The following is a 16,806-nucleotide window of genomic DNA, read 5'->3' as shown; positions in this document are numbered from 1 at the left end:
AGCTAAGACAATTAGCTCTCCTCTTGCTATTCATTTTAAGTTGAGCACAAAGCAAAGTCCTTCTAAAAATAGAGAGAAGGAAGATATGGCAAGAGTCTCATATGCCTCAGCAGTGGTAGTCTAATATACACAATGGTATGCACGAGGCCAGATATAGCTCATGCAATTGGAATAGTCAGTCACTTCCTCTCAAATCTAGTAAAAGAGCAATAGAATGCAGTTCAATGGATTTTGAGATACCTCAAAGGTACTTCCAAGGTATGTTTGTGCTTTGAAAATGGTAAAACTATACTTGAAGGGTTTACAAATGTAGATATGGCTAGTGACATTGATTCCAGAAAGTCCACTTCAGGGGGAGCTGTCCAGGCAATCCAAACTACAAAAATGTGTTGTTTTGCCTACCATGGAAGCTGAGTATATTGCCATAATTGAAGCAAGCAAAGAGTTGATATGGATGAAGAAGTTCTTAGAAGAACTAGGTCAGAAACAAGAGAAGTATACTCCTATTGTGACAGTCAGAGTGTCATCCATCTCAGTAAGAACTCAACCTTTCATTCATATCGATGTGAGATATCACTGGATTCATAATGCATTGGATATGAAGTTGTTACAGATTGAAAAAAATCCATACTGATGATAATGGGTCAGATATGATGACGAAACCACTATCTATGCACATCATTGTTGATAGTGGAAGTTTTAACTGGACTAGGTCATGTGGTTTTTCCCTTTGCTTTGAAGGGTTTTCCACGTAAATTTTTTTTGGCTCTTTGTGTGTATGTGGGTTTTTTTTTATTAAATTACTTCCCAACAAATTCACACAAAGTGGGAGAGTATTATTTCCGTTGTTTGATAATTGATTTGGTTATTCCATTTCACTGTTAACATTTCTCCCAACACTTTCGATCTTCTCCTTTCACTCTTATATCCAAGAGTTCCCTTAGGGTCCGTTTGGAACCCCTAGAAAAGAAAATAAAAGAAAATAAGAATTTGACTATTATTGTTCTAAAAAATAGTTAGTGAAAATGAGATAATGATCAAATCTCCTTTTTACTAACTATTTTTGGGAATAATAATGATCAAATTCTTCTTTTCTTTTCTTTTCCTTGGGTTCCAAACAAACCCTTAATGATTAATGAGTGGAATCCTTGAACTTGAACTTGATAGAATGATAATGAATGATGAAGAATCAACATGAGAATAAAATTAGAAGACCATATGCACTTGGTACACAAAATGTTGAATGATAGGTCAATTGAAATTGTGGGAAAGGATTAAGATATGCAAGAAAGGGAAAATTGGATATTTGATAAGAGAAAATATGGTAAGACTAGGTGTTCACAAATAAACTGAAAACCCCAGAACTAGAGTGCAAGAGGGGATGATGAATTAGCTTTGGCTGGTGGAAGACTATAGATCCGAGAAGAGATACATGGAAAACAGTATTGAGATGTTGGTGGAAATGGGCAAAGGCAGAATTTGAGAAAGAGAACAAACAATGAATTCTCTTAGGGAGGCGCAAATAGGGAAAGGAAAAGTGAATCAAATTGCATAGATATAATAGGGACAAAAAAATAAATTGAGAAGAGAATATTCAATTGAAGATTTTAAAATTCAAGGTCAAACTCGCTCTCTATTTCTTACTTTTAGCCTCTATAATGCATGTGGTAGTTAGTCTTTGTTTGTTTATTGTTTCATATTTTCCTTCTCCTCATATAGTGTTGTTTGGTCTCAAGATCTCCATTAAGATAATTTTGATGATAACAAGCACTCGAGTTACTAATTATGTGTGTTAAGTATGTTGTACCTAAAAAAAAACTCTCAAATAAAACTATCATACAAACATGCACTCGAGTTAATTTTGATGGTCCATACAAATAAACATTCAAGATCCCCATTAAGATAGATATTTTTTATGAAAACAAGCACTCAGTTACTAATGATGTGCGTTAAGTATATTGTTTACAGAAAAAAAAACTAGAATTTACTACATCAAGCCATGTTCTGAACCTCCCGGTAACTTCTGAAAACTATTGGTACAGCTCCGAGTTGGATAATCTCGGCGTGGGGACTGCAACCAGAGGGGTAGCCTTTTTCAACACAATCCCAAATTTCTCCGATAGATCAAGCTTCTCTCCTGGCGGCAGAGTCCAGTCGAAGGAATGAACCAACGAAGCCAACGCATACATCACCATTCTCTCTGCCATGGCTATCCCTGCGCAGATCCTCCGGCCCGACCCGAAAGGAAAGTAGTGGAAATCGTTGCCGCTGTAATCCCATTTGGCCTTTGGTTGTGTAAACCTCTCAGGGTCGAATTTCGAGGGGTTCGGCCAGATCGAGGGGTCACGGTGTATGGCCCATACGTTCAAGAAGACACGCGCGCCTTCGGGGATGGTATAGCCACCGATCGTGCAGGACTGGCTGGGGCAGTGGGGAACGAGGAGAGGTAGCGCCGGGTGTAGGCGGAGGACTTCCTTTACAACGGCGTCGAGGTAGTGTAGCTTGGAGATGTGGGACTCTTCGACGATGTTGTCTCTCCCCACCACCCTTTCCAGTTCATCTTGGACCTTCTTCATCACTTCCAGCTTGTCCATCATGTGAGCTATTGCCCACTCTATCGTGTTGGATGCAGTGTCCGTCCCGCCCACGACCATGTCCTGTCAGAAATTACACAGAAAGATATTCAGACCACGGACAGCATAAGCAAGAACGATGATATGCACAAGGCTTAAAAGACTGCTGCATCCGTTTCGATTCTTCAATTCTAGCTTTATTGGGCAGTAGTACGTTTATTATGCCGGCTTGTTCAACAATTCGATCTTAAGAAGATGAGAGCCGTAGACAGTGATCAATAATATGAGGTCGTGTACCATGAGCAACGCCCTGAGATGGTCCATAGTGAAGGGTGTCTTAGAGTCTTCTTCCTCCTTGATCAAGTTCAACATGAACTGCAGAAAATCTATACGCTCTTTCTCTCCTTCCACTTCTTCAACTTCCCCTTTATCCATTTTCAATTTTTGATAAATAATGGTGTCAAAGAGCCGATCAAACTTGAGAAACAGGGCCTTCATCCGTCTCTGGACCCTCTGCACATCAAACCTCGCAAGACCAGGAAATAAATCCGATACATCAGGCTTTCCCAACAACTCAGTAATTTCTCCAACAACCTGCCGGAACTTTGACCCGATACTGCTCCTCTCCTCCGCCTTCAGGGTACCGCCCCACAACATGCCCGTGATCACGTTCATAATCATGAAAAACGCTCGCTCCCCGACAGTGACTCGGCTCCCCGCCTTAGAGTAGACATCCGCCACCGTTCCCCGCATCTCCCGCCGGCGGAGACCGTACACGGCATCGAGGCTCGCGTTTCCGAGCATCTCCCGGACACAGACCTTACGGAGCATCCGCCATTCAGGGCCGTAGGGAGTCCAGACGATGTCACGGCCGCCGTAGCCGAGGACCAACACCGACGCGGGTACGTCGCGGTTGGCGAAGACGATGTCATGGTCGCGGAGAATCTCCTTAGCCAGAGAAGGAGAGGTCACCACGACGGCGAGTTTGGTACCGAGCCTGATGGATAGAATGGGGCCATAGATTCGGGCGAGTTGGGCGAAGCCGGAGTGAAGCTCCGGGTCGAGGAAGGGGAGGTTGCCGAGTAAGGGCAGGCCGCGGGGGCCTGGAGGCAACGGCGGGCGTCGATGCTTCCATCGGCGGAGAAGGTTTAGGTAATAGACGATTGACACCGTTGCGAGGGTAGCTGTGAGGAGGGATTCAAGCGACACAAGGTCGGATATTCTGGGGAATTTCTCCATTGGCAATTGACCATGGAAAATTCGGGGAGGAGACTTGTTACCATTTTATTCTAACACTCATTTCAAAGTTGACGGATGAAGAAGACAAATAGACGGCTTGCTAAGATGCTTCGAGCATCAATTATAAACAGAGCATTCTGTCTTGTCATTAAAATTCTATTTGACACAATCAACGCATGGAATGGGCAAAAAGACAAAGAAGAAAAGGCTGCAATTGGAGGGTGGGCCTTCCCTTTCCTCCCTCATCCTATTAGTATTTCTGACAGACGAATGGTGAATATAGAGTAGAGTAGATCCTTCCTGTGATGCCTTCAATGGTACCGTAGGATCCGTGGCGCAATGGTAGCGCGTCTGACTCCAGATCAGAAGGTTGCGTGTTCGATTCACGTCGGGTTCAATACCCAAAATTGCGGATGTATTTTTTTGGCGAAAAGTCTTTTAATTGGGTATCGCGGAGGACCTCCTTGGCGGCGACCGAGGGGGAAGCGGCCAAATGGGGATATAGGTTTTGGCCAATTCGGCGAAGCCGGAATGGAGCTCTGGGTCGAGGAAAGGGAGGTAGCCCAGCAACGGAACGCCGCGGTGACCCGGAGGTAAACCCGAAGATCCGTTCTTCCACCTCCCCAGGAGCTTGAGGTAAAGGCAATGAATACCGCTGCAAAAGAAAATGTGACGAGAGACGCTGGAGAGCAGAGCTCTGGCCATAGCTTCACAATTTCTTTGATGGGTGGACAGAGAGTTCTCTCAGAGAAATCCCCGAGGAAGAATCTGGCCTCGGAGAGAAGGAAATTCTTTCGGGAAATGAAAACTCATTTCTTTAGAGGAATTTGCAGCTCTCCTCTCCTCTCCTCGATTGCCAAGAACATTCTTATAATGTCTTTCTTGTTTTTTCTTCAAGCACGCCACCGTGAAATATTATTCAGTACCAGAGGGAGAGAATGAGGATTAATCAACTTCCTGAGTATTACATCACGAAGAGATAGACACAAAATATAACTATATTTCGGGTCATAGTGGTTATGAATTTCGAGTATGAAAATTCTGTAAGTTTTGAAGCACATTATTCTTTATCATTTGTACTAAAAAATTCTCTTCAGCTATGAATTGTTTCACAAAAATGTGTTTTTGTAGTTTCAGATGTAAAATACTCTTATGTGGTTTAAACATATGTAATTAGAGCATTGTAATTTCAGATATATTTTGAGCATTGTAAATTACAGTTTCAGATTGTAAATTTGAACATAAAAAAAAAAAAAAAAATATGATTACACTGCTCGCCATTGTTCTCTTAAACTGATATTTCTCTATGCTGGTAGATGAGGTAGTCATCAAAAGCAAGATATCACCATCTATAGAATCTTCCATCTTGGACTGACTTGCACTGAAAAAATACATTTTTATACCATAGTAAGCAAAGTTATGCAGAGTACATTTTTTTTCAATGAACACACTCAGAATAATAACACTTTGAATAACAACTAGCCATTTCTCAGACATTTCTCTTAATCATCAACTTCTATATGACCTTCAAAAATCTCACTTTGAAATGATATGGGAGTGATAGTCTCAAAATGGACATACTTGTTATCATCTTTCACCCAATATGCCTTGTTGCATTAAATCAGTTCATTTAGATGTGGCCATCGGTCCAAATTCTCACGAAACTGTAAAAACAAAAATCAACGAGATAGATAAATTCTCACTAGTCTTAGAAGTCATCTATGTCAAAATCCTTGTAAATAACTGCTCTTTGGAGGTTGAACAATGGAAACACAAGAAATAATAAGTAAAGAAAAAAATATATGGCTAAAAGCTCAAAACAATATCAACAAATGGTTAACCAAGAAAAGTAAAGAGTTTAGTACACAATAAGAGTGATATAACTCTATTCGGATTTGAACCCAGAAATCCAGTTGCCTTGTGCCATACGATTAGAACAAAGTCTTCTCAATAAAATGAAAACAATGCAACTAGTATACAGCTCAATGTAGCTAGTTAGATATACACCTAACACTTCAAGGCCGACATAGTCATCCCTAAACCCTGCAATATCATCTGACACACCTGTTATCACCTGACTGACCTCTCATGCTTTGCTTTCTAAAAGTACTTGTTAGTGACCTGTTTTTTAATTTTCTGTCAATATTTTTTTTCCACAGCACAAATATCAAAGTTCGGTACTTTCCTGATTAATCTCACTGTCAAGTTCAAATATCACATTACAAGGTCAATACATAATACAATTCAGCATGAACAATTTCTGCATCCAAATTTAGTCACATGATAGAAACATAATCTAACATTGAGGAATAACACTCAGCATCAATATCCCTTTCCTGATTTGCTTACCCAGCAAATTAACCAATAAAAATCCACTAAACCAATCAGTAAAAAAAAAACTAACAGGAGAAAGTAAAAGTTACACTACTTTGAACATCACCTAAAAGCCAAGTTGAGTTGTATATATAGTTTTATGAAACAAAAGGAAAACTTGTTGTTGGGCTTTTTGTGAAAAAAGCAAATAATAATATGGCTGCACGTAGAAGAAGAAATAGTCAAATAAAATAGATCAATCTGGGGCTTACTATTCCACCCCCAACTCCAAGTCCTTGTCTACTCATCATGAATGTTGTGCCTCTCCACTTGGAAACATAATGAACCTGCAAATCATATAAGAAATTTGGTCTTTGTGATAGGAAGAAAACTTTAAGCTTTCCATCCTACATATTTCGTTCATCAAAGTGAATATAGTTTACACATTTGTATCAAGAAAGAAGAGTAGAGGTCTAGATGTATGCAAATGGACATGGAGTCCTAAGTCTAATTAGTGTTACCATCTGCAAGATAGCTATAACATTTGGAAGAAAACGTTAAAAATCATTTGCTAGAACATATTTCAAAGCATAGAAGCTTTGAGAGTCCAAAATCTGCAACCTTTGTCATTAAGTTTTCATCCAAAAGAATGTTTGAAGACTTGACATCTTTGTGAATTATGGGAGGGTTTGCAAGCTTATGAAGATAAAAGAGTCCTCTTGCTGAGCATAAGGCAATTTGGAGCCTTCTCTTCCAGTGAAGGTAAATCCCACTTTTACCTACAAGTGATTGATTTTGAAAGTAATTTTCATAAATAGTTTGGAATATTATAATAAAAGAGATGTTTGATTGGGGAAGGGGGACTAACCAGTTAAACTCTCTCCTAATTTTCCATTTGGGACATACTCATAGACCAACATTTGTTCTCCTTGTTCAAAACAACTACCCATGAGGCCAACAAGATTCTTGTGATGTACCCTGGTGAGGAGCTTGATCTCTTTTAAATTCGAGCCCTCCTTGCATGGTTCCTTGTTGCACTCTTTTTATTGCTACCATTTGTGGCCTTGGCAACATTCCTCTGTAGACTTGGTGAAGCAAGGAATAAACAACTTAAAGCGCATAAAATCTACTGAATATTGTCTGAAGGATCTTTATTGTCTGAATATTATCCAATCTCAATGTTTTCTGAGAAATTTCTGGTGACTTTTTTTGAGTTCATCATAAGAAAACCATCTAGCTCCTTTTAGTTGTGGTGCACCACCACTATCTTTTCCTGTCAGTGCCCATGATGTTGGAAAGATGGATAGACCATTAGTAGAATGACCTACATAAATTGATTGAAGCTGAAGAATTCCAATTGGACTAAAGATAATCATCCATGTTGAAAAATAGGTTCTGAAGAGAGACTGGGTCTAGGCTGAGGTCAAGTTTTGTCCATAGGGGCCTTTCTAGTGCATGGAATAATGTACTATTTGATAAGTCACAGAAGAATGGTTCTCTAAAATACAGAATTCTTTCATATGGATAGGCACAGTTGCAGCTCTGTGGGCTGAGCTTCTGACCTACATGACATGATTTGCTTCCAGAACTAGCCAGACTGGTGGAGTGAGGTTCATCTGATTGCTGCTGGAGTTGACAGTAATTGAGGCTGGGAGTCTGAGTGCATACTGGATTGCCATAAAGTCTGATGTAATGAAATTAGCACATCAATGGAGATTCAACATAAACAACATAATGCTGGGAAATAATATTGAGAAAACATTTGAAAAATGAAGCCTATTCTTCCTTATACATGAAGGATTACTAAAAATGAATTCCATCTAATTTTGAGCATTGCTTGATAGAGTGATCAACATACATTTACAATGGTATCACCTATATCATGCAAAACATAAAACTCATGGTAATAATGTGTGGTAAGGCATGAATATATACTTCAAGAATCTATCAATTTTCTTATGGCAAAACATATAGCTGAAATTTAAATTCAAAGAATAAGAAAACTGATTGTAGTTTACTAACTTCAACCTTCACTCTTAGGTATCTTTGCACCTCTAAGGTGCAAGAGAAAAGTAACAGCAAGGTAAAAACAACTCTTATTCTTTAAATTATTGATCGAATATTAAATTATGGATAGTAATTCTAAATATTACTATTTTTCTACCAAAATTTCTTTTAAGATCAAATTCTAAATATGAATCATAAAAGCAAAAACATGGGGCCCACTAATGTAACAAATTTTTATTGAAATTATAGTATACGCATAAAAGGGTCCTCCTTGTGGGCCCTTTTTCTATAATAGAAGGGAGAGAAATGAAGGTAGGGCAATGTATGGTTTTAAGTTATTAATTTCAATGCTTTTATCTTGCTTCTATAATTCATTAGGTTTATGATTTAGTTCCATGAGGCATCAGCTATGGCCGATGCATAATCACATAAGAAATTTCAAGTTGATCTCATCTGAAATAAGGATAATCTGTTTCTTTGCATGGTTGTTAAATCACATGTGTGGCACCTTCTTTCAAATTACTTTCTTCATACTCTACCTAATGGCTAGAGAAGATAATGGTACAAGAGATCCTACCTAACCAGCCTTGTAAAGCTGTTGGAATAGAGTGATAAGCCATTCTAGACCCTCTGTCCTTCAGGCATTTTTCGGCTGCATCATATTATAGATTAGATGATCGATAGCCTCCACTAGATACATCCAATGGTCCCAGCCTATTATGGTAGGTAATTGCACCTAGCAGGGTGCTGCAATTTCTATTGGCAGCAACACATGGTAAAATTCTTACCTCCTACCCCATTGTATTCAAGGAAGAGAACCTAATACATAACCTTTTGTAGGAAACCCATTTCTTAATGAATTAAATTTGAATTTTCACTAATGGTTTGGGTTTGTATCCATTGACACCCTCATTGCAGTCAAACTTGGGAACCCACTCAAACTCCCAGCAGTTTGAGCTATCGCATTAAAATTTCAAACTTAAGGCAACCATAATTTACAAACTAGCAACATAAAGCAATAAAACACTACAGGGGCAATTGAAATTTCAGAACTTGATCTCTTTCCAAGCATTTATGTTTGCTATACAAAACTTCTTCTTGAATCCGGAAAGCTTTGGGAGTTTTTCTAAAAGAGTTAGGTGCTTTAAGGCTTTCATTCAATATGATTGTCAACAACATGATTTAAAATCTACAGTTTCAAGCCACCTATGGCAAACCACTATTGCTTCAAGCATGCTCCAACAAACCAACTTGACACCCTAATTTAAACATGACAACTAAGGCTTCACCTATGAACCTTAAAAAGCATTGGAGAAACGAAGCAACCTTGTTGAATTCCCAAAGAATATTTCTTACTCAAATCTTCTTTCTAATTAGTCTTTTCTAATTCCAAGAATCCTTCTTGTAGGCTATTTTCTATAATAGAAGGGAGATGAGTGAGGGTGGGGCAATGTTGGGTTTTAAGTTATTAATTTCAATGCCTTTTTATCTTGCTTCTATATTTCATTAGGTTTATGATTTAGTTCCTTGAGGCATCAGCAATGGCTGATGCATAATCACATAAGAAATTTTAAGGTTGATCTTATCTGAAATAAGGATAATCTGTTTCTTTGCATGGCTCAAACAAGTAGTCTCAAACAAGTAATCTGATTTAGTCATTTGTTGTGGCAAGATAACCATCAAAATATCATGGGCAAACTATCAGCATATTCTTAGTCCTCTTTAAATATTTAGCTAACCTTTGTCCTGGTGTGCTTGTCTTACTTGGTATCAGTAAATTTTCCTAATTTCTTGGTCTGCAAATATAATTACGATAGGCTACATAAGCTCTGCCATTGCACCTCCAGTCCTTCAATGCAGAATTTGAATCAGAAAGGCCTTTCAAGAAACATATCACTAGAAAAATTGGACTCTACTAAATGAAGGCACTACAGAGAGAGAGAGAGAGAGAGAGAGAGAGAGAGAGAACATTAGGAAGGGAAATCTTAACAATTATCATTAGTCATTTATACTGCATTAGGGTAGTCCTATGCCTTGAAGTACAGTGCAAAGAAAGATTTAAGACTCAATCTCAACATAAAATCTTAGACAAAATAAAATTTAAAAAATGAGTTAAAAAGAGCTTTCAAAACAGAGGACCTATTGCTATGCTGCCTAGCTATTTGGTAAATATCAACATTATTCTGATCAAGTCTTGTTTTTGTTAGTCATTTAACTCACTTGTCAATAGAAATAAACCAGCTCTATCAAAAGTAATATTTACTATTTATCAAAAGGAATCAACTAATAACAATTTACAATGCATAAATAAAAAATACATAATAATTGGTACTGAACATTGAAAAAGTAGAGAACATCTCACCCAACTCTAATCCAACCTATGTCATCTCAAATAGAACTATCCCTAGTTTCACAGCTACAAGACTCACATGAGGGTAGTAGCATAAAAGCCTATTTTGAGGCTTCGTAAATATAGCTGGCCACGGACACCCATTACTTTGTATTTTTCAATGCTCATGCCAATTTTGGGATCCTCATGTTCTCTAACAGAGAACCCTAAAGCAACAATTATTCTAACTAGACAAACCAAAATAAAAAATAAAAAAGTCGACTAAGCAGACAAAGCAAAATCAAAATTTAAGCTAGATACCCTTCTTGTTCTCTAATAGAACATTTCAAAAAATGAATAAATTGATAAGGTGCAAGTTTGATTGAGCCTGGTTCGTACCTTGCAATGGAATGGCAACCAGATGGCGACGGTGTCACCGGAAACGACAATGGAGACTCTGGGAGAAGCTTTAGTGGAAGAGGAAAAATAGAATGAAAGAACGAAGAAAGGATTAGGCGCCATTGGGAATGAGTGCTGATGGCGAGGAAGAGGAAGAGGACAACAGCAAGGGTCGGCGTAAGGGGAGACTAGCGGAAGAGAATGAGTCGAGGCGAGGCGAGGCGAGGGGCTTAGGCGACGGCACCGGCACCGGCAATGAGGAGACGATAATAATTTACCATGAAGTGTTGTTTGTCACAGAGGATTAATGAATGTAAGATGTAGTTATTGGCAATATAGTTATTCAAAACAGAAGTCCAACCAATCACGTTAATGGAACAAGAACAATTTTCTGGGACTCTTTCTGCTTCGTTGAACTCCAACTGTTGTATCTTCTCTGTTTCCTGCCCCTCGCCCAGAAGTCCTTCCGTCAAAATATCCAGAAACCTAGCTACCCAACTGCTCACAGTTAAGTTGATAATGTTTTTTTCCATCTTCTCATTATGCATCATCACTATCATATCCTACATTTCGATTTCCTGCATCCATTTCAGTTCATTCTTGTTCGGATCCTCTTCATTCTGCAAAGAGATCATTAGTCTGTTGGGTTAGCAGAACACCGGCTATCTTCAAAACAAGAGCTTGCCTTGCAGCGTCACCAAAGAGGTTGTTTAGGAAAAGTGAAAAGTGAAAAATCAAACACTGGAACTCTCTTGTACCAAGATTTGATTGAGTGAACCAACCCCAGAGTTGCAGATATCATACAAAAGGGGTGCAAATTTCTACATGCTCAAATTTTCAATGATTATTATTCGTAAGTTGAAGGGCTACTACCTCTGCTTTCAAACGGCAGATTGTCTAACCATGAATCATCCAATTGATGGAAGGGAGATTCAGATTCAGTGGGCCATTCAGAACTAACATCTATTTCATCATAAATAATGGGTTTACATTTGTCATCCCTGTTTTGGGTGATAGCCTGTAATCGAAGATTGCAATGCACAAAAACCAAATCGCTGAACTTTTCATGCTCCATCCTGTTGCGTTTCTTGGCATGTATGTTCTCGAAGGTGCTCCAGTTCCACTTGCACCAGTGAGAACTACAAGGTTGGCTTAGTACACGAATTGCTGCCCTTTGCAATGTGGGGACTTCATAACCGTACCCAGCCCACCAGTCACCTGCAGATAATCAATGGAAAATGCCTATTAGGTCTGCTACTGCTCAGAACAAAACAGATAGAGCTCACCATTTCAAAAAATTAAAATGCAAAAACCCAAAAGCAAATATGAAGAGCACATAAGGGCAGCATACTTGGAGAGTTCAATATCCTGCCCATCATAGCAAATTCACTCCCTAATGCACCCTGGGCATTGACATACACTGGATGTTCTTTAGTCAGTTCAATTTTATCTTTTTCTCCAGTAAACATTTTCATCATGGTTTCCTGAAACCTGTTTCTGATCTTCACATCACCTTTAAAAATAGGACTATAGTAAACAGATGGGTTCAGAAAAGCAGCAGTAGCATGTAGTGGAGAGTGAAGTTGCATATTCCACCTCCTATCAATAATTTCCCAAACTGGCAAGTATTTTTCTTCAATTCCTTTGTACAACAACTTGATTGCAACTTTTGCTCTCTCAATACCCTCATATATATAGCCCATAGCTGGCATATCCCCATCTACAATCCTCAGAACTTTCACAAGTGGCTCTGAGAGACTAACAGCTTCATGTGCCAACTTCCAGAATCTATCCGTGTACAGCAAAGACTTAATGACTTGGGCATCAGGTCTTCTACTATATATTGATGATAAGTATTCAGTGTGGGAGAACATATGCTTCAAATTGTCCTCTTGGATCACAATAGCCCTCAAAGAGAGAAAATTTGTCACACATCTATTAATTCTTGGTCGAATCAACTCCCTCCCACCAGTAAATTTTCTCATTAGATTTAGTATCCATGCATGACTGTATATGTACCGTGTGATGGTCCTTGCCTCCTCAATGACAGTACTGACCCACTCCTGCTTACTAATATCCTCCAACATTTTATCAATGCAATATGAAGCACATGGGGAGCAAAATAATGAAGGGTACTTGGACATGAGAAGTCTACCAGCATAAACATAACTAGCTGCACTATCTGTAATAACTTGAACTACATTTTCCACTCCCACCTCCAAAACAATTGACTCAATCAACTCAAATAAGTAATGGGCATCATCAGCACGGGATGACACATCAACTGATTTAAGAAATAGTGTAGCTTTAGGACATGTGACAGAAAAAACTAGAAGTGACCTGGACCGACCATCTGACCAGCTGTCCAATAAGATTGTGCAACCAGTTTCTTTCCAATCTTCTCTAAATTTCTTGTAGGTGTCACAGATATCCCCTTTCACTTTCTCCAACAGGCTAGATCTCAGTTGTTCATAACATGGAGGTTTGTAGCCTACCCCACACTCAGCAACAGCATCAACCATTGCCTGATAATAGATTGATTTAGAAGCACTAAAGGGAATTGAGTTGTGAAAGAAGAATAGAGCAATCTTTTTGTCAGCATCATCCTGCTTTTGTTTCTGGCCATCATCCACAGGTGGCTGAGCACTTGGTGAAGGACGTGGAAATAATAGAGAAGGACAAGTGCTGCCATGCTGTCCGCTAGATACAGGATTGGCATGAAAACCACCACTTGCAGAAGAACTGTTTTGGGGGCCATTTTGTGCCCTTTCAATCACCTTTGGTTTCTTAGAACTCTTTAGCTTTTTGGGGGTGCTTAAGATGCTCTGGATCAAGTCCCTTACATCATTAGGTACCTCGGTACATGGGACTATGTCTTTGTTCTTGATTTGAGCAAGATGAAATTTCATTCTGTAGACACCACCACTAAATTCCCTATGGCAATAATTACATCTAACTTTCTGCCTTGTTGCATCAACCAAGACACAGTGTTCCCAACAAGTATCTCTTCCTCTCACCATTTTCCTATAAACAATAAATGATGTTAGAATGATGAAAAGTATGGGACAGACCACAAAACCACTGAATAATAAGATAAAGCAAACACTTCAAAATTGGAGATTTGGGCTGTGTCTCTATGGCCTCTTGAGAGGACTTTTAGTGGGAGGTCTCATGGTTAGAACCTTACTATGCCTATGGCTCCGGTATTAAACCCATTGTAATAGAATGACCAGAAAACAAACACTTTAAAATATGAAGAGTATAAGGGAGTCTTTTTTACCAACAGATAGTCCAATACCAAAATAGAACCTCAAAGCACAAAGCACTTTTATAATCTAATCACTCTTAATCCTAGAAGTAGACCAAAAAACGAGGGGGAAAGCAATACTGTGCACAAGTTAAAATGTAAAGGAAAAGTATATTTAACTCCAACTAGAAGAAGTATCTTCAAAGTACAGTTTAACAATGAAAACATTTTTTATCTTGTCAATATTAGAGGCTTTTCTCAATGTAAAACTGAAAGCAAGCACTGTTGCTACATCGCCAATACCAAAATAGGTTCTTATGCCCTTCCAAAGATTCCACAAATGCTTATGACATTGTCAACAGTTGCAAAGCAAGAGACATTACAAAGTCATACAACAATGTGTTTCTTTCTAAGCGCAAACAATAGTTATAACAATTTCTTATAATCTAATCACTCTGAATCCTAGACCAAAAAAAGACGGGGAAAGCAATACTGTGCACAAGTTAAAATAAATAGGAAAAGTATCTTTAATTCCAACTAGAAGAAGTATCATCAAAGTACATTTGAACAATGAAGACTTTTTTTTTATCTTGTCAAGATTAGAGGCTTTTATCAATGTAAAACTGAAGGCAAGCACTGTTGCTATATCGCCAATGCAAAAATAGGTTCTTCTGCCCTTCCTAAGATTCAACAAATGCTTATGACATTGTCGACAGTTGCAAAGCAAGAGACATTACAAAGTCATACAACAATGTGGTTCTTTCTAAGTACAAACAATAGCTATAACAATTTCTTGAAGATGATTCCATGTAATAAATGTAAACCTAACCTCAGAAGTTGTGTTCAGGAGGCCACAGAAAGACTTCATATTAAGACTGAAAGAAACAAAACTAACATTGGCTGCAGCTAAAAGTGCCTACTTCTTTTCCCTCAAGCCCAAAACCTATTTGTGAAGGAACATTATGCTCCCCAATATCATAAGTATGGATAACAAGGAAATGCACCATTTGAAATTTAATCAATACAATCAGACAATTAAGTCATAAACTTTGCCTCACCAGGCAATCAGAGACCCCTACAGAGTGTCTACGGTATTAAAATTTTAATTAAAAGAATATTATCAACTATGAAATCTTGACAAACTTTATGTTTCTAGCATCTAAGAACAATGTATCGACTCAAATGCCACAAGGCATTCCTTGAGAGGTTATCTGAGTTTTGTGTACTGAAGTGCCCTTCACACAAGTTACAAATATCGAGCAAAGAAAGCCAGAACTAATGCATTTTGACGGAAGAAAACTTTGATGATGCATATAACTTTCAGAGATTTGACTTCATCATGCACCTTGGAGGGTGAATTAATTAGAATCATTGTGTGTCAAGCTTAAGTTATTTGGCGACAAATAGGGAAATCCAATGGCAGAAGAATGACAACAAAAGGAACAACTTCATCCAGTGAAGCAAAAAACAACAGTTGCTCAAGCATTATATGAGTTGCCATTAGGATGCCCTGTCCTGAGAATTGCAAACTACGAACTGCTAGCAAAAGAAGTCAGGAGACATGCTGGAATTAATATAAGAGGGTGTGCATCAATTTAGTTTTGTTCTTTTTTTTTTTCTTCTTCTTCTTTTTTTGATTGGTAAGTGCAAGTCTTTTAACAGCAGAAATTTCCACATCTCCGTCCTCCAATAGTCCCACAGTGATGCAACTGGACAACCACGTTGATGTCCTTTTAATTGTTCAAAAGACGTCCACCTTTATCTTCTTCACTAGCTTATATTTACGATGCTCTGAGAATTTCTCTAACAAAATTACAATTTCTACTACTTAATATGAAGAAGATGACTTCTGTTTCGAGATGACAGAACATGTGATTCTGGTCTAGGTCGCTTGCCTATTCGCCTAGAACCCAGAAGACGGTGACATTCCTTGATTCAATCACAAGTAGAAAAATCCCAAGATGAGTTTAAATTCCTAGAGCACATGGGATGCTTGTATCCTTTCGAAGAAGCCCACAAATGGGGCCGATATTTTTTCATCGTTCACACAATGGGAACTTTTCAGCTGAATTAGAGGTTGAACAGAGCGAATATCAAACTATCCGATTATAAAGTTGCAAATTTTAGGAGACGAGTCCTTCAGCAAAACCGGTGTTTAACACTAGCAGAGAGAAATTTGAGGGGGAAAGATAAGGAAAGGGCGAAAAGAGAAACTTTCCTGAGCGGTTAACAAGGTACCTGGATCGTAGGGATCTTATATCTCTGGCTTTTGATGCAGAGAGGTTGGAGCCTCTCCGACAAATCCGCGACGGGCAAGAGGAGGACGGCGAAGCCACGAGGAAATGAAACTCCGCGCGACTCTGGCGTGGCTCACCAGTAGCCCCGACGAGGTGCCGTGGAATTCGTCACGTGCAACTGTTTGCTCACGGTTGGGTCCCGCCATGATTCGCTGAAAAATTCCTTTAATTTTTCGTGAAAATGTTTTTTTTTTTTTAAGAAATATACGCAAAATGAATTAAACTTTTAAAGTGTATTTTCTTATACGCGTGTTATCCAATTCCTCGTGTAAACGGCCAACAGGGAATCGTGTTTTCAATAGAAGGCTTTTATTTGTATAATTTTTACTTATAAACAGTTGTAGGAGACAATATGGAATAAGCTTCAAAGCTTTGCCAACAAAAATTATTTTCAAGGGTAAA

The 16,806-nt window shown here is 38.6% G+C and overlaps 2 protein-coding genes, 1 long non-coding RNA gene and 1 other non-coding gene across 5 annotated transcripts; 1 reads left to right on the top strand and 3 right to left on the bottom strand.

Moving 5' to 3' along the window:
• Positions 1-1,855: 1,855 nt before the first annotated feature.
• On the bottom strand, positions 1,856-3,856 carry LOC137948394 (cytochrome P450 71AU50-like). Its single transcript, XM_068794475.1, has 2 exons — positions 2,871-3,856; positions 1,856-2,657 (listed from the first exon to the last, which is right to left on the bottom strand). The coding sequence occupies exons 1-2, from the start codon at positions 3,810-3,812 to the stop codon at positions 2,031-2,033; spliced, it is 1,569 nt and encodes a 522-aa protein (XP_068650576.1). The 5' UTR covers positions 3,813-3,856; the 3' UTR covers positions 1,856-2,030.
• Positions 3,857-4,137: 281 nt separating this feature from the next.
• On the top strand, positions 4,138-4,209 carry TRNAW-CCA (transfer RNA tryptophan (anticodon CCA)). The gene has a single exon. It is a non-coding gene; the product is annotated as a tRNA-Trp (tRNA).
• A 1,200-nt stretch (positions 4,210-5,409) lies between these two features.
• LOC137947573 (uncharacterized) lies at positions 5,410-11,216 on the bottom strand. Of its 2 annotated transcripts, none has more exons than XR_011111552.1 (3): positions 10,861-11,216; positions 6,398-6,472; positions 5,410-5,476 (listed from the first exon to the last, which is right to left on the bottom strand). It is a non-coding gene; the product is annotated as an uncharacterized lncRNA (long non-coding RNA). The 2 variants fall into 2 exon arrangements; XR_011111551.1 differs by lacking the exon at positions 10,861-11,216 and adding an exon at positions 6,994-7,196.
• A 411-nt stretch (positions 11,217-11,627) lies between these two features.
• Positions 11,628-16,428, bottom strand: LOC137948916 (uncharacterized). The gene is made up of 3 exons (XM_068795133.1): positions 16,346-16,428; positions 12,212-13,884; positions 11,628-12,078 (listed from the first exon to the last, which is right to left on the bottom strand). Exons 2-3 carry the CDS (start codon positions 13,878-13,880, stop codon positions 11,708-11,710), a joined length of 2,040 nt encoding a protein of 679 aa, XP_068651234.1. The 5' UTR covers positions 13,881-13,884; positions 16,346-16,428; the 3' UTR covers positions 11,628-11,707.
• Between the last annotated feature and the right edge of the window lie 378 nt (positions 16,429-16,806).

The sequence above is a fragment of the Aristolochia californica genome, unplaced genomic scaffold, assembly GCF_029961685.1.
Source record: "Aristolochia californica isolate CCGP_79_NKW_82.1479 unplaced genomic scaffold, dmAriCali1.0.hap1 SCAF_13, whole genome shotgun sequence".
In the NCBI taxonomy this organism is placed as follows: domain Eukaryota; kingdom Viridiplantae; phylum Streptophyta; class Magnoliopsida; order Piperales; family Aristolochiaceae; genus Aristolochia; species Aristolochia californica.
The sequence above is the reverse complement of the archived record's forward strand: the minus strand, read 5'-3'. Positions and strand labels throughout refer to the sequence as shown.